At 34.5% G+C, this 27,611-nt stretch overlaps 2 protein-coding genes across 2 annotated transcripts; both read left to right on the top strand.

Moving 5' to 3' along the window:
* The first annotated feature begins 6,128 nt into the window (after positions 1 to 6,128).
* LOC127810099 (ferric reduction oxidase 7, chloroplastic-like) lies at positions 6,129 to 14,478 on the top strand. Its single transcript, XM_052349354.1, has 9 exons — positions 6,129 to 6,742; positions 6,995 to 7,088; positions 7,233 to 7,430; positions 8,325 to 8,559; positions 11,538 to 11,865; positions 11,956 to 12,232; positions 12,659 to 12,914; positions 13,010 to 13,445; positions 13,962 to 14,478. Exons 1-9 carry the CDS (start codon positions 6,565 to 6,567, stop codon positions 14,129 to 14,131), a joined length of 2,172 nt encoding a protein of 723 aa, XP_052205314.1. The 5' UTR covers positions 6,129 to 6,564; the 3' UTR covers positions 14,132 to 14,478.
* Positions 14,479 to 19,322: 4,844 nt separating this feature from the next.
* On the top strand, positions 19,323 to 23,689 carry LOC127809989 (endoglucanase 25). Its single transcript, XM_052349204.1, is given in 7 exon segments — positions 19,323 to 20,467; positions 21,024 to 21,139; positions 21,141 to 21,335; positions 21,561 to 22,019; positions 22,453 to 22,588; positions 22,672 to 22,844; positions 22,996 to 23,689. Coding segments are annotated over 7 exon segments (1,863 nt in total). The 5' UTR covers positions 19,323 to 20,088; the 3' UTR covers positions 23,401 to 23,689.
* Positions 23,690 to 27,611: the final 3,922 nt, after the last annotated feature.

Here is a 27,611-nt window from a genome sequence, read left to right as displayed (position 1 = left end):
TCAGGTCCCCGACTCCGTTTATAGATACTTGATTCGAGACAAAAAAAAAAAAATGATCGACTCTGCATCATCAAATCCAAACTCAAATCCAGCATAATTCAGCTATGCTCGACTCCAACTCTACCTAAAGTAAAACTCAAATCCAGCAGCTCTGCTGGACTATAACCCTACCTAAAGTAGTCTATGGGCCCTTCTTGAATTGGTTTGTGGGTCATTTTAAATTGACAGTACAATTAAAGGAGCCTTAGATATTCTACGAAAAAGACTAAAAGTGAATATTTAAAAAGAAAAAAAAAAGTGATTAAGGATGTCCTTTTATTTGGAGCAATTGATAATGTGTGGGTACGAAATGGGTCGGGTTTGAACCGTGGGCCACTAATGGAGCCATCATCACGCACCTGGGTCCCCTTGTGAGCCTTGTCGAGCTCCAGTCGCCATCCTTTTCACTTGATGCCTTTCACACTTCACCTCAATTGAAGATAAGAGATGAATGTAGTCTCACATAATGGGGTTTAAAAAATTGCCTTATATTATCAGTAAGATTTATACCCAATTTATAATGTTTTAAATTTTATTTTTATTTATATAAAAAAAAATCTTTCGAGATAGAGATATAAGAGTTTTAAGTTTATCAGGTAATCACCCTGATTTTAAGATATTTTAATTGCAAACCATGAATATCTCAAATCTCGATTACATCTTACCTGTCGTTGTCTCAAAATAAGTTAATCGTGATTATTTTTGATATGTCATATGTAAAAGTCTATTAAAATACTAAAAAAATTTAAAATAACTATTTAAATTAAAAAGTTGTAATTTTTTTCCCTAATAGGAGGTGTCGAATAAAGTGTAAACATAATAAATTTGACATCTAAAAATTTATTTGAGAGTCTTGCGAAAAAGATAGACATTATCTGTAGAAATTCTAATTCTAATGGATCTAGAAATATTAGGATAAACTTTATCTAGAATAATCCTAATTTTAGGAGATTTAATAAAACTCCATGTTTTTAAAAGAGGTACATCTCTGATACTAGATTCAATACAACATTCAAATCTTCAGTGTTTGATTTAAGTATCAGAGTATTTATGCAAATAATTTTTTGATTTCTCTAATCGTTCTCTTTTTTGCAAACTCCAAACTGTTTAATAACGACATTTCTAATTAATAAATCTATTGTTATATTCGAACGATAACAATCTTAATTATAACTTAACCACTATCATCTCAAATGAATAAAAGTTCAAAATGTAGAGATTAAATTACAACCAAAATACAGATTTAAGAGTATAATCGAAATAATAAAAAATTGAAGTGGCCACAGTGAAAAAAAGATGAAATTACTAGGGGCAAACATATAGGTTTTGCCAATAAAAGATAACTATTTTCATCATTTCTTAACTATCATTATTATCTAAAAAAAAATAGACTACTTTTAGAATTACAAAATGTGGCTATTAGATGAATATGACTTAAAGATATGAATTAATCTCTTAATAATTCTCTCACCTTGAAGAAAAGTTTCCATCAACATAAAGAAGCCATCAAGCTAATTATCATGCATTTTCGCCCAAATAAAAATTTGAATCTATTAAACCTCTCTTGAGTCACAAGCTTCATTAACATAAAATTTGGACTAAATTTATACTTTTACTTCTATACTTTTGTGTTTTTTTGTGAATATTTAAATTTTTTATTATTTTGATTACAGTCCGAAATCTACATTTTTGAGTGAATTTAACATTTTACAGTTTGATCTTTTTTGGTATAGCAACCCAAACTTTTTATTATTTCGATTATATCTCAGACTAGTATTTTTAAATCAATTTAATCTATATATTTTGACGTGAACAAAATATGGCATGTACTTTATCATCTTATTATTATTTTTTTTTAACATATGAAAGTTCTTAAGTTAAATTGACTAAAAAATATAGGTTCAAGGATGTAATCGAAATAATGAAAAGTTTAAGTTGTTACACGAAAAGAAAAAGGGTCAAAATACAAGAGTTAAATTGAATTGAAAATCAAATTCAATGATATAATCAAAATAACGAGAAATTTAAATAGTCACGCAAAAGTATAGATTTTGCCTAAAATTTGTGTAATCAATAAAGACACTATTCATAAATTATTATGATATTGTGTGAGAATACTTAATCTACTTGTATCACTTGACTATGATTCTACATTACTCAATTGAATTACTTCATTGTATAAGGTTTTCAAATTACATCTTATTGGAGAGTTTCCCCACTTGGCCCTTAGTTTTATCTTTGAGAAAAAATTGTGGAAAACATCTACTCAAAAGTTATTAATGGACATAATGATATAATTTATTTTCCAATTACAAAAGGTATCAATGCATACTATAGGGTAGTCTCTAAATGGTATCGATGCACATACCAATATAGGGTAGTCTAAATGATAAAAAATGGTGTTGATATGGTTGGGGCTCTCTTATGAACTACCTCACTCTGGCATTTATTATCGTGGTTTCTCAATCGAAATTGGGAGATCTTTTAACAAATAGAAGGTCCATAATGCTTAAAAGAAGAGGTCTATTATCATCGGGTTTTTATTAAAAATAATATATAATTAACTGTCTTATTAATGATATTTGAAAAAAGTAAAAAAAAATTACATAAGATAAAGTGTCTAGATCATGTAAATCATACTAGAAGTCAAAAATACCAATTTACACATGAATTGACCCCTTAAGGCCTAGTTACAACAAGGAACTCGAATCTGAAACCGATAATACTCCATAATTGTCCAAAGATGAGCAATTTGAGAAAACCTAATCTGGGTAGAAAATAGGCACCAAAATATCATCTTGGGCAATATAATGATAATATTCACAAAGCATGGTTCATGTAGAAAAAAATATCAAAACACTTATCTGGCACTTATCTACTAAGCGCTCTTCAAGAGATAATTCTCATAGGATAAACCCTTAACATGAGATAATCCCTATAATTTAGGAAGCAGATAAATCTAAATATAGTATAAAGAAACATAAGATAGACAATCCAAATTTTTTTGGTGTCAATCATTCTAATATTTAAAAACCTAGGATGAGGCATGTAAAACTTTGTTAGTTTAGGAGAGGGTGAATTAAGATTTTTCACCCTTTTAAAAAATAGGAACTTAAAACAGTAAGTAAAAATAAATTGAAAAAATGCAGCACACAAGATATATAGTGATTCGGCCCATTCGAGTATGCCTACTCGATTAATTTGGCTTCTCATCAAGGATTTTGTCCAACCAACTTACTTGAATAGCTTTTAAAATAGCCTCAACTACAAACCTTTGCAAATAATAATTTTTTTAAATAGGATCAGCCACAACCAATGCATTTTACGAGGATCAGGCTTAAGCTTTACAAGATCACAATAAAATATAAATTACAGATACAAGAGAAGGTACAGGTTGTACAAAATTTACAAATACTTCTCTTGGTTTTACAAAGAGATAGAAAGATTGAAATATATAAACTTGATCTCTCTCCCTCTCTCTCTATTCCTTTTGGTTATTAATAATAGAGCACTTGTTGAGGGCTTTTTGAAAACTTGGGATATTAGAATTTCAACAACTCTCTCTATTTCTTCATGTTTTAGCTCTATTATATAGTGTTCTGTTATTTAATGCTTTTGTTGAACTGTCCATCAAGGAGAGAGAACGTTTTTTGTGTTTTAACTATCATTTTTTTGTCTCTACAACATCTCAAAGTTCAGTTAGAACATCAAAATTTATGTGCAATTTGGCTTTGTCTCTACAACATCTCAAAGTTTAGTTAGAACATCAAAATTTATGTGCAATTTGTCTTAGAAGCATTTATTAATGTTCTAAAAATTAAAAATAGATCACATTTAGTGCTCTATAACAACTATATTTTTCAAATTCTATCAAGTATTATTCGAATACAAAATAGGGTTTAATTGACTAAATTTAATCTTCATTTGAGTACAGATGTTTAGTAATCAACTATTTTTATATCTTACTCAATTACTAACTACCCTTCACTTGATTAATTTTTTTATATAGAAAATTTCAGTACATACTCGATTATAAAGCTATATTTACTCGAGTACATTAAGATCTTTACTCGTTTAAGAATTTTAGTACTCAATTAAAATAATGGTCTATAGACTTGACATATTTCTGATAAATATCTACTCGATTACAAAAACTAAATACTTGATTAATTTTGCATTGCTAGAAACTTAAACTATCTACTCGAATACAAAGAGTTATTTAGTTAAGTACATTTGATCTTTACTCGAATACACTAAGATTTGTAATCGATTATCTATTACACAATTTATGCTTACTCGATTACAAATAGAATACACTCGATTAAATTATCATACCTTAATTGAAATTAATTCAAGACTTCTCTAGCAAGAGCATTACTTGAGTAACTTAGATTTTTACTCTACTATAGGAATTTGATCATGAAAAATTTTTCTTTATTAAAAAAAACAACATTCTGACCTAATTAAGAATATTACTTTATTACTCGATTAACATAGAATGATATTCGATTGAAAACTTGACTTACTCAATTAATATATATATTTTACTTGATTATATTTACAACCATTCTTTAACCTTAACACATTATTTTGGTCATCATCACTTAATACAATTTTTCTATTTTTTCGTTAAATTAAAACTTTAACAACTTAATAGATTATTCAACAAGGCATTCTACAATTGTCTAATAATTCTAACTCAAATCACTCCAAACTCGTAAAATCAAGAGGAATTAACTAATGCTCCGCAATATAAATAGGATCAACTAACTTTGATGGTAATTTTTATCAGGAAACTCAATCCAAGAAATACGAGCTCGAACACAATTCTTCCAAACTTATAAATTATTTCTAAAACTTTTTGCTAATTTAAATATTAAATGAAGTATAACCTTTTCCAATGAACCCCCAAAATAATTACACATGTCACACATATGTATTCATTTTGTGACAAAAATCAAAAGGCGATTGGATACATGGGTGAAAATTTTGGTTAAACTAAAATAACCAAATAGAATCGATCGAAATTGACAATTCAATTTGGTTCAATTTGTAGATTGGTTTGGTCTGGCTTCTGAATTTATTTTTTTTCAATTATTTTGGTTCAGTTCAGTCTCTTTATTAAAAAAAAAATCGAAATAACCAAACTAACTAAAATATCATTTTTACTTAAACAAGAGAAATTTTAATCAAGTAATATTATTTTTACTAACAAATCTTTTTAATTAAGTAATATTATTTTTATTTGAGTAATAAATATTTTTAATTGAGTAATATTTTTGCACTAAAATTTATTTATAAAAGTTAATCAAGTAAAAATTATTCTTAATCGAGTAATATTTTTATTACTTGAGTAAACACTTATTTTCGATTTTTTCATTCAGTTTGATTCTTTTCATATTTATTCCGTTTTTCTTTTTTGCTTTCGATTTACTTCATTTTTGTATTTATTTAGTCAGTTAGATTCGATTTTTATAAAAGTATGATTATTTCAATTTTAATATTATTGAAAAACATGTTAATCCCTAATTGGAAAACATGTTTTCCTCTTTCTGAAAGCAAGAATTGCTAATTTAATCATTTGTCCAAATGATTTCCAACCACTTTAGTCAATAGTTAGCCACACCAACCTTAAATTTCAACAAGCAAATTAAAATTACATTTTAGAAAAGTAAAAGTACCAAAAAGGGCCGAAAAAGACAGAAAATTTCCTTAGATGTGGGAACCGGCAGGCGACTACGTGCATCAGATCCCAAGGTTTTGCTTGGAACATCACATCGAATTCTCCAAAACACCCTTCCACGCGAAGCATCCACTCCACACCGGCCCCCCCGTGGGGTTGCCAGTAGCTTTCTTCACTGTGCCAATTTGTCCGTTTGCCCATGCCTGTGTCCCTACAATGGCGAGGATGATGATCGGGGTACGAGCGACTTGGGTTCACACAATTTCCTACGGAGGTCTTCTTGCCACAGTAGTTTGATTGGCTCTCTAGAAATCACAGTCTAATTTCGGCCTTCTGCCCATAAATGCCCATAAATGTCCATAAATGTCCACTGATGATTTTTGTTTTGTTTCCTTTCTTTAAACCGTATATTGATTATTGTGGTGGAGACTCCGTCTCATTGCTCCACTTTGCTTTTGGGTTCTAGTTAAAGCTTTGAGTGGCTCCCTTTCGCCTTGTCTTCTCTGTCACTCTCACTGTAAACAGCTGACGGGATATAGGATTGGGTGGCCTAATGGAAGTGGGTGTAGTGGGATCGCCCGTCAAGTCCAAGGAGACTGTGTCTATGACCATTTTTTCCTGCCGATCGAATTGAGTTTTCTGTATTTAAACCCAATTTCGGCCGAGAATAAGAGAATCGGTGGTCCAGGTTTTGTGTGGCCTTTTCTTGATTTCATTTCCTTAAAATCCAGGCCATGAAGACTGATGGGTTTGGTGTTTCTTGAAGCCTAGTTTTGTATAAATCTGCCATTTGGTAGTCACTCGTCAGAGAAAAAGGAACAAACCCTGTTCTTTTGAGCAAGATGGGTGTAAAGAAGCAATCCTTGCCGGTATCAACCATGAAGGTTATCCTCAAATCCCTGATGTGGGCAATTTTCATTGCCTGGGTCACTTTCCTATTCCTTTTTCCACTGGAATCTGTTAATTCCTGGTATTTTGAGTTTCTTGCTGCTTCTGGAGGGACTGTCTATGGACATGCAGGTATCATAGTAGTCTGAAGTCTTCTTTTTACTTTATGTTACTTCTATGGTTTTAATTCATTGAATGAAACGAGTAGTTAACAGAAGAGGTAGAGGAAGACATAAAAAACCTTGGCGTGAGAGATTTAGGTATGAATAGGGAAGTAGAATTCATGTACCCGACTCCACATGGTGGGATAATGGCTTGGTATGCTGTTTTTTGCTGCTGTTGCTTTATTGGTGATCTCATATTTTGATCTTGAAAACATTGCAGCGGGTGTGTTTCTGATATTCAGTGCACCAATTATCGTGATCGCATTTCTCGCCATAGCATATCTTGCCATCTCTGGGGAAGAAGAATTTCAAGAGTACGTAATTTGTGGTCTGAGAAGTTATTTGTATGCTTTCACTTTTGTATTATTTGCAAAGTGAAATTTGTTCATTCCAATGTTCTTCAAGGCTGGCCCTGTGAATGGTGACAGTAATTGTGTACTTCTAAGCTTTGTTTACAGGAAGAAGCCGTCAAAACATACGGGTTTCAGGTTGAAGACGTTCCCAGTTATTGTGGATGGACCATTTGGGGTTATTACTGCTGCTGAACTGATTGGCATAATCCTATTTTATGCGCTTATCGTCTGGTCTGTTTGTGTTTATACTGTACGGAACCTTAACTCTCTCTCTGGGGTCCGACTAACTTTGAGAGAAAAAAGGTACAATGCCATGCCAGTATGATTGTTTTTAGTCTTTTATTGTCTTTTCCCCATCTGGTGCTATTTGTTCCGAGTTTGATGGAAGTCAATTTTGCAGCTCCTATTTTCAGAGAACTACAATAATCATGCTACGTTTAGAAGTAGGATTTGTGAAGGAAAATAAAATGAAATGAAAACCAAACGTTGCATGTATTAATTTGTGTTCTTGGATAGCCAAGTCAAAGAACCAAATTATTTGCCACTTCCTAATGCATAATCAGCTGTTTCTTCTGCACTTCTGTAAGGAAGGAAACATAAGTTCAAATTTCCTGAACTTTTAACTAAGTAATTCCCCCACAATGTCTGGTGTTTTAACAATTTGTCAGGTTAAACCCTATTGAAAGAACATCAACAGTCTTTGGATTAAACATACAAAATTTACATCGTTGTTGTTGCATTTGCTTTTCTTTGATGAATAAGCATTTTGCTGAAAAGAAGTATGGATAATGCTCAAGGTGAGGCAACTTGGTGGAATTTAGAAACTTAAGGCCTTGATTAGTTCATGAACTTTTTGTGGGAAAGGAAAAGAAGATACTAAAGAAAGAACTCTTCCTGGTTTACTTTATGTAAAGAAGTATGCCTTGCACCTAGGCTCCACGCACTCTTGCACCTTAGTGTGCCTTGAGCCTTTGACAACCATGTTTGTGCCATGGTTTGTTTTCTCTTCTTACTGAATTATGCTTGTGCATTGAGAAAACTAGAATTTTCGTCTGTCCCATATTCTGGATTTTGTTTTTTCTCTGTTGTCTATTTCAGTTTTAGTGTCTTCTGTAAATGTTGGGCACTTGTTCTATGTTTCCTGCGTATGAATATCAGTTTGATTTACTAGAATTCCCTGTGACTTGAAATTTCCAGCTCTGAAGTGCTAGAGTTGACTGGATTGCGCTTCGGTGGGATTGGGATATTTTGCTTGGCATTTTTGTTTCTCCCAGTTGCAAGGGGATCAATTCTTCTCCGCCTTGTGAATATCCCTTTTGAGCACGGAGCTAGATATCATGTATGGTTGGGACATCTCACCATGACAGTGTTTACTCTCCATGGACTGTTCTATATCGCAGCATGGTCATTGGAAGGTTCTGGCCGTGAAAAGGTGAGTTTTCTTTTCTTTTGTTTTTTCCCCCTTGGAAAAAGAAAAGGTTGTGGTAAGCTTTTGTTTCTTTAAGGTAAAGAGATGCATACAGTGCATTAAGTACGTATAGGTCGTCTTTCAAAAATTCTCTTTTGGTGTTTGGCTGAAATACTTTAATAGTGCACACAGTAAAAATGTGCCCTTTAAGTGGCAAAGTAATCACATATATGTGTATGCATATGTAAATGGTAAGTAAGATTACAACAATATACCAAGCCTTTATCCCACTATCTGAGGTCAACTATATAAATTCTAGCTCTCTAGTCATTTTTATCTATGGCCTTATTTTCTGCAAGGCTGCATTTCCTGTGGCCTAAGACCAGTTTGTGTTTCTTTCTAGGAATTAGTGTGTATGCTTTGCTTGTGCTGCCAGGATCCATTGAACAAAAAATCTCCAACATAGAGTTGCCAGTGAACCAAAATGGCTGCAGAATTGGGAAGCATAAAAGTATTGAATTAAAGATAGATGGAGTTTGTATAACCTGGAGATCTGGAGACCAGACAAAACAGTTTTGGGAATGAAAGATATAGAATATGTGAAAATGGGAGAGGGCCCCAATTAAAGGTGCTGTTGGTGGCAGCTTGTATTGATACAATTCACAGATTGACTACAGAACTGAAAGTGGAAGAGAGGGTATGTCTGGTTGAGTTCATAATGTAGCTGGAGAGGTTCCATGTCCCCCATCACACCACTACTTCACTTTTCTTCTTATCCTCTAAAGTATAGGTAGAGTACAACTTTCCTGACGGTATCTAGCACTAAAGGTCTTGAGGTGTCTTGATGCCAATGTAGTCAGAACCAAATTTGCAGGATGTATAAATGGTGTGACATTCTCTTATTTACTTGGATGGGCTTGTTAGAACACCAATTACCCAAAACATTTTTATTTGGAAAATGGGTCCAACAATGGATGTCAAGCTCTTGGACACAACCCCACATGCACGTGGCCAGGCATACACACGCAACCCTGTTCTTGCTTATGGATTGGAGAGGCAAATGGATTGAATCAAGAAGTGTCAACAACAATAGAACAAGAGTGTACATCAAACAGAAATAATAAGGTTTAAACAGAGATACCGAGAGCTTAAACCCAAGACATCCTAGAAGCAAAGCTTTAATACTATGTTAACACTGGTTGTCCCAAAACCTTAAGTTGTGAGGAAATAGACCTAATGGTATATCTTAAGTTTTTGACTATAATTTTGTTGACAATTGCTACTTCAGCACACCTACAAATTCCATCACACGAGCGTACGAAATAGGAAGAAACAAAATGATAGATGCAAAGGGACCTTTAACCTGAAAAGCAGCCAGGTTTGCTCCCCCGGGCAGCAGCAGCCTGATCATACAATCTGAGGAAATTGGTCTGTGCCTGCAACAGGTGTCTCTTTATATAGTGAATTAGGGTACCTCACATGACATTGTTTCTTATCCTTCAGAATAAGTTTTCCTGATAATGCTCAGAAACCATCAGAACTGGGATGTGGGTGATCTCATCATTTTGGAGACCAGTGCAACCAAGCCTGCCACTCTTTGCTTTACCAGAGTAATCAGTCTTACTCTTATGTGCTGGCAAATGCCTAACTACTTAAAATAACTAACTTGACAGCAAAAGAAAGAGAGAGGGCTTTGATATATATATACACATGAGCTCCTCTCCATTCTTTTCTTTCACTGACTTCACCTAAACACGTGCTTACATTTTTAAAAATCTTTGCTAAGATACAGCTAAATCTATGGTTCTGTGGCATACTGCCCTTGTCTTGTTTCCCTGTACTACACCTTCTGCCAGAAAAATGTTTGCACGTCCATATTTGTCTTGTATATCCTAAATGTGAAAAATTGGATTCTCTTAGTCTTTACTCTGGTATAAGATTAAAAAAATAAGACCAGATGGAAAAAAGAACAAGCTATTACACTTACTTTAGGACAGGAACCATAAATTTAATGTTAGGGTTGCTGGTTAGCTTTAATAATGCTACTAACTACATTCCAAACAATCTCATCAACCTCTTAGTTGCCAAATTATTTTCTGCATGCAAGTACACAAGCTACAAATGACATCCCAAATGAAAACAATTATTTCCTATTCTCATAATTTTGTGCCGGCACATTTCTCTCTCTCTTTTTTTTTTGTTTAACCTAGGGTTTTCGAGCTTATGCCCGACTAGTCCCCAAAGGCTGTTACCTTCCCCCCTAATGCATCCCCATGTAAATTCGGATACGGTCACAGTCTATACACACTTGGAATAGACTTTCGGGAAGCGGCTACCCTCCCCATGGACCCTCCTTCACGTCATGTGGATGGGACCCCCGGAGGGGCGACATGGCGCACCACAACCCTACCTCCACAAGGGCGACTTGTCTTCCAGCATTAAATGCTGCCTTCCAAGTCGCTACTGAAATTCGAACCTCCGATGCTCTTCTTAACCTCCTTGTGTTTTACTGCTAAACCATGCCTGTGGGGGCATGTCTCTCTTTTTTTGGTAGGTGATAGAAATGCAGCAAGCGTAGGCACATTAAAAAATGTATCCCTCTGGGCATAGGTCACCTCTGCAATTCTTGTTATTTGCATGTTACACCATCTTCATTATACATTATGTTGGGACTTCAAATCAGATTGTAATAGTCTGCTTGCAGTACCCTGTAGTCAACGAAGGCATTTGGGTTTGTTAGATGAAGTTTAGTTTTGGCATTTCCTCTGGTCTGCTTTTAATTTTGTAAATTTCAACTAGACTTAGAAAATTATTCGAGGTCTGACTTAAATCAAAATGTTTACAAACAAAATTCTGTTGATTCTTTGTTGCTTAGTAATTTGTCTATACACCCCCCCCCCCCCCCCACCCCCCACCCCCAAAAAAAAGGGGGTCGAAATACCATTATATTTTAGAAATATCAAAAGAGGAAGAAGCTAAGTTTTCTGAATTGTTTCAAGCAGATAACAGAGTGGAACAATGGTGGTGTGGCGAACTTTGCCGGAGTTATCAGCCTTATAGCTGGTTTATGCATGTGGGTGACATCTCTTGCGCCAGTGAGGAGGCAAAAATTTGAATTGTTCTTCTACACTCATCAATTATACATAGTCTTTGTTGTCTTCATGGCCCTGCATCTTGGTGACTTCCTTTTCAATTTAGCCGGTGGATCAATATTTCTCTTCATCCTTGACCGCTTTCTGAGGTTTTGTCAATCACGAAGGACTGTTAGTGTAGTATCAGCAACTTGCCTTCCCTCTGGAGCAGTGGAACTGGTTGTTTCAAAACCTGCAAGTAATAATAGCTTGTTATATTAAAAGCTTAATATTTGATTCTATCTCACCATAGTTTTCATTTTCACCTGCTTCATTTTTCACAATGCAGATCTGCAATATAATGCCCTCAGTTTTATTTTTCTTCAAGTACGGGAATTATCCTGGCTCCAGTGGCATCCCTTCAGTGTCTCATCAAGTCCTCTGGATGGTAAATATCATATTTCGGTTCTCATAAAAGTTCTTGGAGGATGGACAGAGAAATTAAGAGACATCATAGTAAATGGTCCCAAGGAGAGCTCTGAAATGAAACAACCCTTACAGCCGCATCCGCACTTGACTGTTTCTGTAGAGGGGCCCTATGGACATGAATCAGCATACCACTTAACGTATGTATTCTATTATTTGAATTATGTCATTTCCCCCCCCCCCCCCTCCCCCCCCTCAATTTCCAGTTATGATGAATCAGTTTTACTAAATAATCTCAACTTCAGTTTGGAAGGCAAAAATGATGTTTCAGTGCTTGATTTTAAAGTTGGAATTATCCTTCTCAAGTTTCAGTTCAAATATTTTTGTAATTGCACCATATATAGATTTGGAAAAATTGAGCCAGCTAAAATGAATGGAGGAGCTGCTGACCCTGGGGTGGATGTTTGGGGCTGGGGGGGAGGGGCTAAGAACCATGGAAAATCTATCTTCATAGCTTCCAAACAACGTCCTACAGAGAAAATTTACTGGATATGTAATCTTCCTTATTTCCATGTTTTAGTTTGTGTTTTGCAATTGATTGATGGGGGATTTATTTTGTTATTCAGGTATGAAAACCTGATTTTAGTTGCAGGAGGAATTGGAATATCGCCATTCCTAGCCATCTTGAGTGATATTCTTCACCGAATTAAGGATGGAAAACCATGCGCACCAAGAAATGTCTTAGTAGTTTGGGCTGTGAAAACATCAGCTGAGCTTCCTGTTCTTTATAGCCTTGATATGGAATCAATCTGTCCAGGTTTTTCTGACAAGCTGAATCTTGAGATTCAAACTTATGTCACTCAAGAATCAGGACCGCAGCTGGTATCTTACCTGTGTTTTTCTTTTCTTAATTATTATTTCTATTTCTAATTTTATCCTAGTCATTCATTGCTAGCACCTGCTGTTGCCAATTGCAGGAGAATGGTAAAATTAGCTTGCACACGTACTCTATTGGATACCCTGTCTACAATGGATCTGGCGTTTCTTCTCTGGTTGGCACAGGAAATATCATATGGTCTGGAGCTTATGTCATGGCATCGACAATTGGGTTCATTCTTTTGTCGGGTTTGCTATACGGCTTCTATCTAAATCCTTTTGGTGTAACTTACTGGTGGTACAAAGGACTTCTAATTGTTGTTTGCATGGTTGCAAGTCCTGTGATCTTTGGTGGTGTTGTGATTGCTCTGTGGCATCGCTGGGAAAGTAAAACTTCAGCAAGAGTGGTAGACGAAAATGATGGACCGAAGATTGACCTCGTGCAGGATAATAAGCAAAGGGCACTCGAGGAGTTGCATCATCATTATGGTGCTATTCCAAACAGTATCCAGTATGGTCACAGACCAGATTTCAAAGGTATGCCCTCTCGAACAATTTCAGCTTCTTTTGGGGATAGTAAAAGGAAACATGAATATAGAAGTGAACTACAATCGTAGTTCAGATTGACTGAATACATGATTGTGGTTAATTTTGATCTGATTGTGATAGAAAATGTTTTGAATTGTTGTTTGACATATAAAACATTTACTTCTCATAGAAACCATAGTCCTTCCTCCCGTGACCACCCTCTACCTCTATGCCAGCCAATGAAACAGAAACGCTAATGATCCCACTGATTCTTGTATGGGCTCGCACCTCTACCTCTGTGTCCTTACTTGAACAGGGTTCGTTCTATTGGCTCGTACCTCTGTGTCCTCGAGTTCTAAGGAGATAGGAACTCAAGCCTGGTAGATGGATCAGATCACGATTATTAGCTCTGATGGCATTTCAAAAACCTACCTTGAACAGGATTCTTGTCTTCATTTCAACATGAGCTTTTCATAGAACAACCTGAGACATTTACAAACTCTGCATTCTTCATCTATGCTGCAGAAATCTTCCGAGTAGTAGCTGGACGTTGGGGCCCTGTTGATATAGGTGTCCTCGTGTGCGGCCCTCCAAGCCTCGACTCGAGTGTCGCTAAGGAGTGCAGGTCCCGGACTTTGAGGAGACGCAGCCATCAGCCAATCTTCCATTTCAACAACCATAGCTTCGAGCTATAAGCCTGTAACTACTCCCTCATCTCCTGCCTATAGATATGTTTCATAGCGCTGTGTTATGCAAGAGCTGCCTGCCCACTATTATGGCTGCTGTAGTTGAACCTCTCTGGATGCACATAAATATGCAGAGCTGTAGCTACATGAATACATGCAACTATGCATGCTTATGTATAGCCATATATAGGAGTTGGCAGAGAGAGAGAGAGAGAGAGATGAATTAAGGAATATGCATGGTTGTGGATCCAGGTGACCTCTCTTGGCTGCTTCATGTTGTACTGATGTTGTATGTAGCTTGTCTCCTGTCCTGTTAAAGTTATATATTTGAATGTAGATGCAGTTTCCCTACAGAACTCACTCTTCTGTGAAAATCAACAGATTGCTACCCTAACATACAAAATATGTTAACATAATTCAATCCATATTGTGGGTAAGGCTGTATGAATGGAGTTAAAGGATGGATGGGCGCAGACCGGTTCGGTAGTAGTTTTTGAGATAACTGTAACTGTAATCGTGGTTTTAAGGCAATAATCGTAATTGCACGATTATGGATTTTCACAATCTTATTTATAACCGATGGATTAATTGTATTGATTAATTGCAATTTCATTCGTAACCATATCAACTGATCACGTAATTTATTAAATTTTTAATATTTTTTTTATTAAATTAAAGAGTACAGAACCAATACATGAAAAACATATGAAATTGACAACCAAAATTAAAAATACACATTTAAATTAGACTTAAATAAATGATTAAACAAATTAAAGTTGGTCTTAAAAATTTTATAAAAAATACGATCATATATATGTGTGTATATACACACACGTAAATGACTAATAAACTAAATAGATTAAGATATTGTTATATTTAAGAAGATGGGTTCACACCCAACCAACTAGAGGTCCAAGCCCAAAAGAAGACGTCTAAAAAAGTCTATCGGAAGAACAAATTCACATGAACAAGTCGCAGGTATATAAAGTCATAAGAGAACCAAGATCGAGGGACACCAATTTGAATGACCAAGAGGCCTAAATGAGAGGCTCGTGAGAGACTCTCGAGAGACCTGTGAATGATCGAGAAGATTGAGTTAAACTTATCTTTGAGAAATATTCTCTTATACAAAAAAAAATTATTATTATATTTTGATAACAATAAATATAAAAAAAATTCTTTTATTTACTCAAAAATCTCCTTTTTTTTTTTTTCAACCCACAACTTGGCCATACATACCATGAACTATTTATTAAAGAAAAAAAAAAAAAAAACTTACCATCAACTGTTGCTTGAGGGTTACTTTTGAACTTCCCTTTTCTTCAAGTGTTGCCATCACAGTGATAAACAAACCTATGTGGACTTACCATTTGGTCACTTCTGAAACACTAACAAAAGATTATCAACAAAATTATCTCAAAAATGTTATTTAGATATTTAATCGTAACATTCTTAACGATATTTATATAATAATGTATTATATATTTATATTAATACGACATAGAATATAACATATCGATGTACGAATATCTTTTTATGTCGTAGTTAAATGTTCAAATAGCATTTTTGATTTGCTAAATAGTTTCAGTTGCACCAGCAAATGCATGAAAAAGGATTCACAATTGTGCAATCTTTCTGTTATGTGTTCTACCTTTCAGAACTGTTTTGCTTAGACAGTGCCACCAAAATCTTTGTGATTTGAAAGTGGCAACTGCCATTTCTCCTTCAAGTCACCATTGCATATGAAAGAGACTCAGGCCTTCTCCTCAAATATTGTATTTAAAATTTATTCTCCCAATAATAATATTATTACATCGACATATCCTTTTATGTAATATTAGTACATGTATTTTTATGTTTTTTTTCTATGATTATTTAAATTTTCGTTATTTTAATTATATTCATGTACTTATATTTTTGAGTCAATTTAATTCATGTATTTTAACATTTTTTCGTATGACAACCTAAATTTCTCATTATTTTGATTGCATTCCTAAACTTGGATTTTGAGTTAATTTAACTCCTGTGTTTTATTATAAACAAAGTGTGACATATATTTTGTCATCTCACATTATCTTTTTTTTACACATGAAAGTGTATGAGTTAAATTGACTTGAAAATGTAGGTTTATATGTGTAATCAAAACAATAAAAGCTTATGTCGACGTTCAGAATTAGTCGATCGTGATTCGTAGGCCCCTAATGAGGGAATAAGCCCAAATGCATTGAGGATGAACGGAATAGAACGGATACAACAAAATTTTATGTGGTTCGATCAGAACGATGTTTACTCCACAACTGTTCTCTAGGTATTCCGGCAGAGTAACGATATCATTATTGTGGTCATCTCTACAATGGTATTTTTTACCCCTATTTATAGTGAGGGGTGCTTGCAATTGCATAAAATACAAAAGTATAAAGATGATATCATGGGGAACAATATGTCCTTATCATCTCCATAAAATCGTGAGTAGGCTCCGTATTACCAGGGATCTGGTTTGTCTCATAAAGTAGGTGGGTTCCTGTCTCCGGTTATTCAACAATCTTGTTGTTATGCGAGCTAAATAGTTTGACCAACGTGCTGAACGATTAGGCCAATGAGTTAGAAGCATCTCTAAGAGCTTGTTGGGGATATCGTTGAGAGCTTGTTTGGTTCCACAATTTGAGCTCATGTTTTAGTGACGTGTGACCTTATTTTGATGAGCTCGGGCCTATTGGGGTTCAGGCGATTGGGTCGGTCTGCTAACCCATAAGAAGCAATGCGAGAAATATCTATAACAGTTTAAATTTAAAATAATGAAGAATTCGGATGGCTACACAAAAAAAAAAAAAAATAAAAGTAAAAATACAAAGATAAAAATACGAATTTGGTCGATCATGACCATTTTATACAAAGGTACGAATTTCAAGAGAGAAGTATGCCATTCATTGTATATCGTATTTCGCTCTCTATCTCTAATACCAAAACAAAATTAATCGTCAAAAATTATACTAATAAACTAAATGCTACCCTTAAAAATCAAGCAAATTTTAGCCAAATTCGAGGTCCGAGAATTACTACCAAACTCACTCAACTTTAAACAAATCTAGTGGTGAACATCTTCTATCTTCATTTTTTGTTATGGGGCTAATCATCATCTTCATGATATTACTTAAAGACTTTAACACCCATCAAAATCATTGCCAGTTTGGCATATATGGCAGTTAGCAATGTCTCTTATTTTTTAAGGGATGCCTCATGTTTTTGTCCCTAAATGTTGTATGATTGACAATTTTTAGAATAAAGGAATATTCCTTCTAGAAATATTATTAATAAAATATATTATATTTTAATCTCATCAAGTAAAATTAATTATATAAATCTTAGTATAATAATTGTTCTTGTTTATGGTCATATTTTATTCTTTTTTATATTTTTGCTAATTCTACGATCAAATAATCTATAAATATGTTATAATATGCGAGATTTTCAGAGCCTTCTCTTTAGTAACGATGATCCGATAAATCTCATATTCTTTATTGAAATTATTATCTCTTAATCATGCTCCCCTCTTTATAGGAGTGAGTAACTGAACTAATGGAATTATTCAAATTGAATAGATCAAATCTTGGTAAAATATTGAACCGAACCAACTGAATATATTCTCAAATGGAACAAACCGAAAAAAACTAAAAAGAATCGAAAAAACCAAATCGACGAAAAAAAATAAAAAAAAACTCAAAAAATTGAAAAACCAAATTAACAAAGTGCAAAAATAATGTCATGTTTGATATTTCGATCAATTTAATTATTTTAATTTTTTTAATATAAAAACCGAATTAAACCAAAATTGTTAAATTTGAAAATCAAATTAAACCAACCTATTGCTTGAACCAAACTGAAGAAGTAATTTTGGCCAATTTGATTTGATTGTTTTGATATATTCGAAATGTTGTTCACCCCTAATATTATAATCAATAATTACATAAATCACATGAATATAATGCACTAATATTATAGCTCATGAATAACCAATATAAATATAAGCCAATAATAAATTTATTAAATTTTTAATAATCTTTTTTATTAGATTAAAAAGTACAGAACCAATACATAAAGACATATGGAATTGACAACTAAAATTAAAAATACACATTTAAATTAGACTTAAATAAATGATTTTAATAATCTTTTTTTAATATGATTTTATCAAGAATATTTTTAAAAGTAAGAATAAATGAAACTTCCATTCTGAGCTCATTCAAAGAATAAGTTTGTGAAATTCATTCAACAAGAATAATCGTCTTGTTGCTCCTATGGACATAACACGGTTGGACATAACACGGTTGGTTCTCAAGTAACAAATTACATCCAAGAATGCAGATTCGAGTCATGACAGCTGCAATGTGGGAGTTTCACCCTCCTGTGGGGATGGCTCCTTGTGGGAACCATGCACTGTGTCTCCTACCCAATGCGCTGTCGTATACCGTGATTAACTCCTCCCACATATATGAGACAATATGTGGGGGCCTTTAAGGTGAGAGATTTCACATTTGCACCAAAAATGATCGCCTTGTCCATCCAACTTAGCAAACAAGTGTCATTCCCCATTTTGTGAAATTTTTTTGTTACATTATCTAAATTTTTTGTTAAAGACAAATTAGATTATCTAAATTGACCAAATTTATACTTTTGTTCTCGTACTTTCATATTTTTTTTATATGATCACTTAAACTTTTTATTATTTCGATTACACCTCTAAATTTGTATTTTTGAGTCAATTTAACTCTTATACTTTTATTGTTTTTTCATGTTGCAACTTGAATTTTTCATTATTTCGATTATTCTTCTGAACTTGTATTTTTAAGTCAATTTAAACTCTATTTTTTAATGTGAGCAAAGTATAACGTTTATTTTGTCATCTTATTATTTTTTTTTTTACACATAAAAGTACATAACTTAAATTGATTTGAAAATGTTAGTTTAGGGATATAATCGAAATAACGAAAAATTTCACTTGACATAAAAAAAGAGAAAGTAAAATACAAGATTAAATTAATTCAAAAATTAAATTCAATAACATAATTAAAATAACGAAAAATTTAAGTAATTATAAAAAATATTAAAATACATAGCAAAAATATGAATTTTGCCTATCCAAATTTGATCAAGGGAGTGGGATTGGCAAATAATTTGTGGGTTTGTCGGTGGGAAGGAAAGAGAGGAACTTGTAGGATTGGACGCGCCGACGCGGTCCCAATTTCGACCGAGTGAAATGGCCACAAATCATCATCCAAATCCAACGGTGTTTGTGGAATTTCAAGCAGTATTTAATTAAGCAAGCTGGATGCAGCCATGTCCAGCCCATAGTAACCACTTTCTCGGCACCAGAATGAAAGAGAAAGCGCAAGAAAATTTCGCAAGCAATGCTGCTAAGAGAGGAGAGTAAACGGTTAATTTTCTCCGCAAGCAAAAGGGGAAGTGAAAAGAAAATCTCACAGGTAATCCAAGTGAGGCAGAAAACGAAGGGTTTGACAGTCTGTCTTTGTCGGTTGGCTGATTCGTCCGCGTCACCCACCGAGTTGTTTTTTGGGTTGGACTCCGAGAAGCCAACTACAAAAATAGGCTAAAACCGAAACGAGTATTGTGGAGCACACTTTACTTCAGTCGCTTCCACTTCTAATCCAGCCGACAAAAAGAGGGTAAGGATCGAAACCCATTTATCATAATTTGAAAAAACTTTGTATTTCGATCATCATCCCAGTTTACAGAAGGGGTATAGATCAGTACTTATTTCTCAAATTGGCGTTTGGATCTGTATTTTGTCGGTGTTGTTACTGGGTGAAAATTCATCAGTTTAGTAGTACCCAGTTCAGAAAAGAGGGCTAGATCAAGACCCATTTCTCAGAATCTCACAGATCTTGTGTTTCAATCTGGGATTTTGTAGGTTTTTAGTAAGTTAATCTGTTTATCGGAAGAATTACAAGATGAGTATGTACGGGAGAGACCCGTGGGGAGGGCCACTGGAAATTAACACGGCGGACTCCGCGACGGACGATGATCGGAGCCGGAATCTGCAGGACTTCGACAGGGCGGCGTTGTCTCGGCCGCTCGACGAGACCCAGCAGAGCTGGCTGCTGGGTCCGGGCGAGCAGAAGAAGAAGAAGTATGTGGATCTGGGTTGCATCATCGTCAGCCGCAAACTGTTTGTTTGGACGGTGGGGTCGATCCTCGCCGCCGGCCTCGTAGCTGGGCTCATCGCCATCATCGTCAAGACCGTGCCCCGCCACCACCACCGACATCCGCCGCCGGACAATTACACCGTTGCGCTCCACAAAGCCCTCATGTTCTTCAATGCCCAGAAATGTGAGTGGAATTAAGTTCTTTGTTTTTTCAATTTACTTTGCGTTTAGAGTTATATTAATTTCTCTATGGCTTAGAACAACTAACCTTTTTTAGGCTCCTGAAGTGGGTAGTGGTGTTTCGAGTAAAACTTGCTGGAACAGCTTACTGAACCATCTTGCTGTTTATATGTTTGGTCTATTATGCTTTATGCATTTACCGTTTTCCAGATCTGATGATTCTTAATTGGTTGTTACTTCAAATCACCAACTTAGCATTTCTTTTTATAAAATTTACAAATTCTTGAGTTCATGATCTTATACTTCTTCATAAGATTGCTAGTACCAAAAAAAAAGTATTTTTTCTCCCTTTCAAATGTTGAGGTTGCTGGCATATATGGAATTTTTGGTATATCAGGGGGTTTCCCTTAAATGTGTATAACATTCGGAGAGTATTAGTCTGCTGATCAGTTGGTAAAGCTATCGTACTTTTGGAACCATGGTTTGGCTAGTTTAATGTTTTTAATATCTACAGTTTCATTTTCCTCTGCTGATCACTTGTGTGTTAATTTTTTGTGCAGCTGGAAAACTTCCCAAACACAATAATGTTTCTTGGAGGGGAAACTCTTGTTTAAATGATGGCAAGTCGGACTCCTCGTCTGTAATTAAAGACCTGGTTGGCGGATATTATGATGCAGGGGGATGCTATCAAGTTTAACTTCCCTGCATCTTTTGCCATGACCATGCTGAGTTGGAGCGTAATTGAATACAGTGCAAAATATGAAGCTGCTGGAGAGCTCAACCATATTAAAGACATCATCAAGTGGGGGACTGATTATTTTCTCAAGACCTTTAATTCCTCTGCTGACACTATAGATCGGATAGCAGCACAGGTAAATGTTGCACATTTTTGGGCCGCTTTATCTGAATCAACTCTCACGATTGATTTGTCTTTCTTCTTGTACTGACTTAGATGCCACAAACAGGTTGTATTTCCACTTGTTATTTTCATTTCCTCGGAGATTTTGACGTGGAAGATATTTTTCCCCTTCTTTCTCGTCCCTTGAGTAGGTTGCAATTTTTTCCCTCTTATAATGTGTTAGCTTCATGCCTGACAGGTTGGAGTTGGAGACACTTCAGGAGGGACGAATCCCAATGACCATTACTGTTGGATGCGTCCTGAAGACATTGATTACAAGCGGCCTGTATATGAATGCCACGGTTGCTCAGATCTTGCTGCAGAGATGGCCGCTGCTTTAGCCGCTGCATCTATTGTCTTCAAAGACAACAAAGCCTACTCACAGAAACTTGTTCATGGTGCTAGAACCCTCTTTAAGTTCTCTAGGGCACAGCGTGGCAGATACAGTGCAAGTTCTACCGATGCTGCAAAGTTCTATAATTCTTCCAGTTACTGGGATGAGTATATATGGGGTGCAGCTTGGCTATATTATGCTACAGGCAACTCATCCTATCTTCAACTTGCTACCACTCCTGGTCTTGCTAAACATGCTGGTGCCTTCTGGGGAGGCCCATATTATGGCGTCCTTAGTTGGGATAACAAACTTACTGGAGCTCAAGTAAGTGGTATTTCATTTTCTAAGTTGTGCTTTTAGCTATTATCCCCAAGGGAAAGGATTATGCTATGGACGCATGTTTTTTGAATCCCACACAATAAGAAAGGCGATAACGTGTTATCTATTCTAATAACTCATTGTTTGAGTTTTGTGCACTTTATATGACCCCTGGCACAAGACACTCGGGTTTCTTATTAATGCAATGTTTAGCATTCTGCCCTGGCCATTCCCAATGTTCTTGTCATTCTATTTATTCGTATGAATCAAACAAAAGAGATATATACTTCCTACAAATGTGCAAGTACTGTAATCATCTTCAAGTTCTTAAACAAATACATGCTCTTTTGCCGTTAGTTACTACTTTGGAGATGCCATTCTTTTTTCTTTTTTTTTCTTCTTTTTTGGCTGATGTATTATCTTTGCATTATACGTTTAGGTGCTCCTAAGCCGTTTGAGATTGTTCTTGAGCCCTGGGTATCCATATGAAGAAATTCTACATACATTCCATAACCAGACTAGCATTATCATGTGCTCGTACCTGCCAAGCTTTAGAAGCTTTAATAGAACAAAAGGTATGCTTACTTCATTTCATGGGTTTGTAAACTTAAATGTGTAGATATAGGTTCTCAATGAAACTTGTGGTGGCCTGTTGCAGGAGGCATGATCCAATTAAACCATGGCAATCCCCAGCCGCTTCAATATGTTGTCAATGCAGCCTTTCTGGCTACACTGTACAGTGATTATCTTGAGGCTGCCGATACCCCTGGATGGTACTGTGGTCCCAATTTCTACTCAAGAGATGAATTGCGAAATTTTGCAGAAACACAGGTTGTGATCTCTATTCTATTGCCTGTTGGTGTCCAAAGTATTGGATTTCTCTTTGCTATATCTTTTACACCAAGAAGCCACACAAAGTTAAGGCAATAATGGCCAGTACTGTAAGTAACTTAATTTTTGTCTTCTTCCTGAAATTTTGCAGATTGATTACATCCTGGGCAAAAATCCAAGAAAGATGAGCTATGTTGTTGGTTTTGGTAATCACTATCCTAAACATGTTCACCATAGAGGTGCATCGATCCCCAAGAACAAAATCAAGTATAACTGTAAAGGAGGATGGAAATGGAGGGACAGTAAAAAGCCGAATCCGAACACTCTTGTAGGCGCCATGGTTTCAGGGCCAGACAAGCATGACGGCTTCCATGATGTGCGTACTAACTACAACTACACCGAGCCAACACTCGCAGGCAATGCTGGCCTAGTCGCTGCCCTGGTGGCTCTTTCGGGCGGCGGCAGGTCTGGGGGTATTGACAAGAACACCATGTTCTCTGCAGTTCCGCCAATGTTTCCAACTCCACCGCCACCTCCAGCACCTTGGAAGCCATGAGACGCATGTTGTCGCAATCTTCATAATCTCATCCCAACATGCAAATCAGGTGATTTTGTTGTCAGAACTTCTGGGTTATCGAGATTCAGGTTAAGGTTAACAGGAGGAGAAGGAACCAACCCGATGCGCACAAGCAACAAAGACGCCTCAGCCTGGCCATGGTAATTGGGGCCCGTTCTTATTTTCCATTTGTAGTTTGTGTTATAAATAGCATGTATGTATTCAACCCAAACATGAATTCGATCGCACACTAGAAATGAAGAGAATCTCAGAACTTTTTACAATGCTATGTAGTAGCTTCATATCTTTGTTTTCCCATTTCTATTTGGTGGTTGATGATGTCTTGGAGCCAATCACTACTGAATTTGTTCGAGGGTTGTGCTCTTGGCTAGCTTTCCTTGATCCTGAGATGTTCTTGGTTGTACTTGACCCACCATGCGACGTGAATGGTTGAAGAATTTGAATCCATGGATGGATCTTGATGAGCAGTGATGTGGGTTTGGGTCCAAGGCTAAGCCTGGTTTCAGTCCTTTAGGTCCAATCTTTCATTTGCGGTTGGTATGCCCTCCAAGGTAGTTTTTGGTTTTAGACTTGGAATCTATGATCCCCATTGGTCTTTCTCTGGGTTTGAGATATCCGTAGCAGCATATCGTTCTTAAGGGAGCTCCGATTGAAGGGTATTTTTGTAATATTATAAGCTAATTACATCTTGCCACAACATCATCACGTTGACGTGGGATTGTATACTAATCACCATATAACCGTCGATCTTATATTTGGACTCCTCGAAAAGAGATGTCTTTAACATTTTGTGTTATTAAAAAAATTTTAAGTTGAAAGAAAAATTATTAGAAGGTTTATAAGTCTATTTTGATTACCGGTATTGTTCGAACATAACAATAAATTATTGATTGGAAACACCGCTATCAAACTATTTGGATTCTGTAAAAAAAAAAAAAAACAATTAAAGGGTACAATATAGTTTCTGTGCACTCAAATGCTTAAATCAAACACTAAACATTTGAATGTCGTATTAAAATCAGTATCAAAAACGTTTTTTCTTTTTTTTGAATGAGAGATCATTTATTTATAGAAAAACATGGAACTTTTCGATATCTAATATGATTAGAATTGTTACAAATAATCTTATCATAATATTTCGAGATTTATTAAAATTATAATTCTTTATAAATAATATGTATCCTCTCCACACAATTTTTAGAGAGATCTTGAAATGTTAGAATTATTATATTCACACAAGATTAGGGAAAAATTTTCAGGACAAGTCCCAAGCCAAGGCTTGGCTACAACACTCGAAAACCGTAAAGGTTTTTTCGATAATTCAATCTTTTGACTGTAATATGATCTCTGAGAGACTCTATGGTCTCCTAATGTTTACTCGAGAGACTCTATGGTCTCTTAGTGTTTACTCTCTGAGAGACCACAATCTCATGATTTTTCAATTTATTCAAAGAATTTATATTTTTTACCCTTTTAATTAATTTTTAGACATTTAAATTTTTTTTGGTCCCTTAACGAATTTTTGGCTATGACACATCAATTATATAATTTAAAATGTTAAAACAATTAAAGTAAGAATTTTACAATAAATCAACAATAATAATAAAAATAAAATTAGTATGGTGATGTGTTGAAGATAAAATGCACAAAATCATTTAAGACTATGTAACATTATTTAATTATCCAAAAATTCAAAAAATCAACTTTTTTTTGGTTGAAGGAAAAAGCAGCTTCTAGAACCTCTATTGGTGGCTTTGGGAGGCTGAAATAAGAAGGTTCCATCTACCTTCAATCTCGGGGGCTGTTACATCACATAACCACGTGGTCAACCCACATTGCTTATTCAACATTTAGTACAATCAATTCAAATCATACCCACAAATCACATTAGTCAAACCCTTGACCTTTGATCTTAACTTCTCTTAGTTCCATTCCAATTTATCCATCCATTTTTTTAAAATATAAATATTTTATTGCAATGAAAATTATAAATTCCTAATTTTCTATTAATATATATATAAAACCTTGTCCCTTCTTTAGTCGTGAATAAAGAAAAAATTGAGTGGTTATTATAGATAAAATCATCCTAGATATATATCATTTTTGTACATCTTAGTTTACATAAATGGGTATTATAACTAAAATACCCTTAGTCTCTATGTGCTTCACACGCCTCTATACACCTCACGAGGGACTTTTTTGTCATTGATATACTTTTGTGTAGCCCAAGCTGTACACAAAGGTATACCAATAATATTTTTCTTATAGATATACTATGTTATTTTTTAATTAGTCAAATTTATATTTTTATTTCTATATATATATATATATTTTGTGACAATCCAAACTTTTGCATTCATGAATCTGTATTTTTGAATCAATTTAATTCTTGTATTTTGACGTAGAGTGTGACGTACACTTTATCTTATTTTTTATACATAAAAGTATAAAAATACAAGTTTAATAATATAATCAAAATAATAAAAAATTACCGTTGTCATGAGAAAAAACAAATCAAAGTAAAGAGATTAAATTAACCCCAATATCATGTTTATGCGTATAATTAAAATAACAAAAAATTTAAATAATTAAATAAAAAAATACGAAAAAAAAACTCACATGTAGCCGTTCATAACATCTAAAATAAGACCGGTATGCCCCCACGAGCATAGTGTAGTGGTAAAGCACCTAGAGTTTCACATAGAGTATCAAGTTTCGAATTAGTGCGACGACTTATTGAAAGGTTTAACTCTCGCACGGATTGCACTAAATGTTCAACTCTGTCATGTCTATAGAGTGTGTCTGCATCCAGATTTATCTAGAGAGTGTATCAGGGAGAAGATCACTTGTTCTTAGATATTAATCAAGCGAATCTCGGACACCCCAGGTAAATAAAAAAATAATTAAAAATAAAAATAAGACTAGGATTAGGAACTATTGGAGATAATAATATTTAACTTTAAAGCTTGATAATGAGTTGAGTGATAGGAAAAAAAAAAAAAAGGAAACTTTTTTTAGTTATAACTAATCAATGAAGAGTTAGGAAGAATATTGATTGCTTCCAAGTAAAGATCCCTAAGATAATGATTGTGTGGCTGATCGTTACTATGTCATAAAGCCAATTCACCTATGGGCCATTGCCATAACCAACCAATCAACCTAAATAACTCATTATATATTTTAAAAAAAATATTAAGTAAATTAATTTAACTTCAAATTTACAATGCTAAAAAAGCATCATAGTATCGTCTCCAAATCAATTTAGTTATTGGACTTTGAAAAGGGATAAAAGTAAATCATTGTATTTTTAAATTTAGGACCAATTCTTTTGTTGTTATCGAAATATAATAATTAAAATTTATAATATGAAAATATCAAGTAAAATTAGAAGTAGAGTACGTAAACAAAGAAGTATAGGATAGTGAAATTGTCTGGGAGAAGATCTCTCTTGTTGTTCCTCTCAAGAGAATGGTTCAAGATAGATGTGTTATGTTTGAGACTTATTCGAAAAACATCTTTCTTGATTGTATAATGTATTATTCAGAAAAATATTATTCAATTCTTTTTCGAGAGGACGTCGACTTAGAAATTAGTGAGTAACTTCTTCGAGAGAACGATGCTGTCTCTTTCTCGAAAAATAGGCAACGATAGATTTAAAAAATGTCAATAAATAATTGTATTTTTAAATTTAAGATTATACTAGTGAGTATAATTAAATTTATTTTTTAATATTATTAAATAGCATTTTTATTAGATAACCGGTGACGTTTATTAAAATGGATAAGATAAAACTTGTATCAAAATAAATTTATATATAAAATTCAAAATAATTTATTGGAATGAGGAAAAAGGTAAATTTATTTAAAAAAATTAAGATATGGAATAAAATATAGAGTTAGGTTGTCTCTAGAATATAGATTGAACAGTCGAATAAATAATATGTCAGTATTAATTTGATAGATTATGAGTTCGATTTTTATCTCACACAAAATCAAAAACTCAATCTATAATTTATCTCACATGATATAATTAAAAATACAAACATCGAAATTCGCACAATACTGATGATCCCATCACATAGAGTTACTTTCGTGGGAAAAGGGAGAGACAGTCAAGCCCGGAGGGCAGACTCGCTCACGCGGCGGAAAGAGTGCTTTGCTTTAGAGAGAGAGAAAAGCAAGAGAACATCT

Source organism: Diospyros lotus, chromosome 9 (genome assembly GCF_014633365.1).
Source record: "Diospyros lotus cultivar Yz01 chromosome 9, ASM1463336v1, whole genome shotgun sequence".
In the NCBI taxonomy this organism is placed as follows: domain Eukaryota; kingdom Viridiplantae; phylum Streptophyta; class Magnoliopsida; order Ericales; family Ebenaceae; genus Diospyros; species Diospyros lotus.
This window is presented reverse-complemented; position numbering and strand designations above follow the sequence as displayed.

Bases quoted from the DNA above. Each gene is read 5' to 3' on its own strand.
- LOC127810099 (XM_052349354.1), top strand. From the start codon at position 6,565: ATGGGTGTAAAGAAGCAATCCTTGCCGGTATCAACCATGAAGGTTATC. The intron at 7,431-8,324 runs GTACAATGCCAT...TGAAATTTCCAG, and splicing joins CTAACTTTGAGAGAAAAAAG to CTCTGAAGTGCTAGAGTTGA. The intron at 11,866-11,955 runs GTAATAATAGCT...TTCACAATGCAG, and splicing joins GGTTGTTTCAAAACCTGCAA to ATCTGCAATATAATGCCCTC.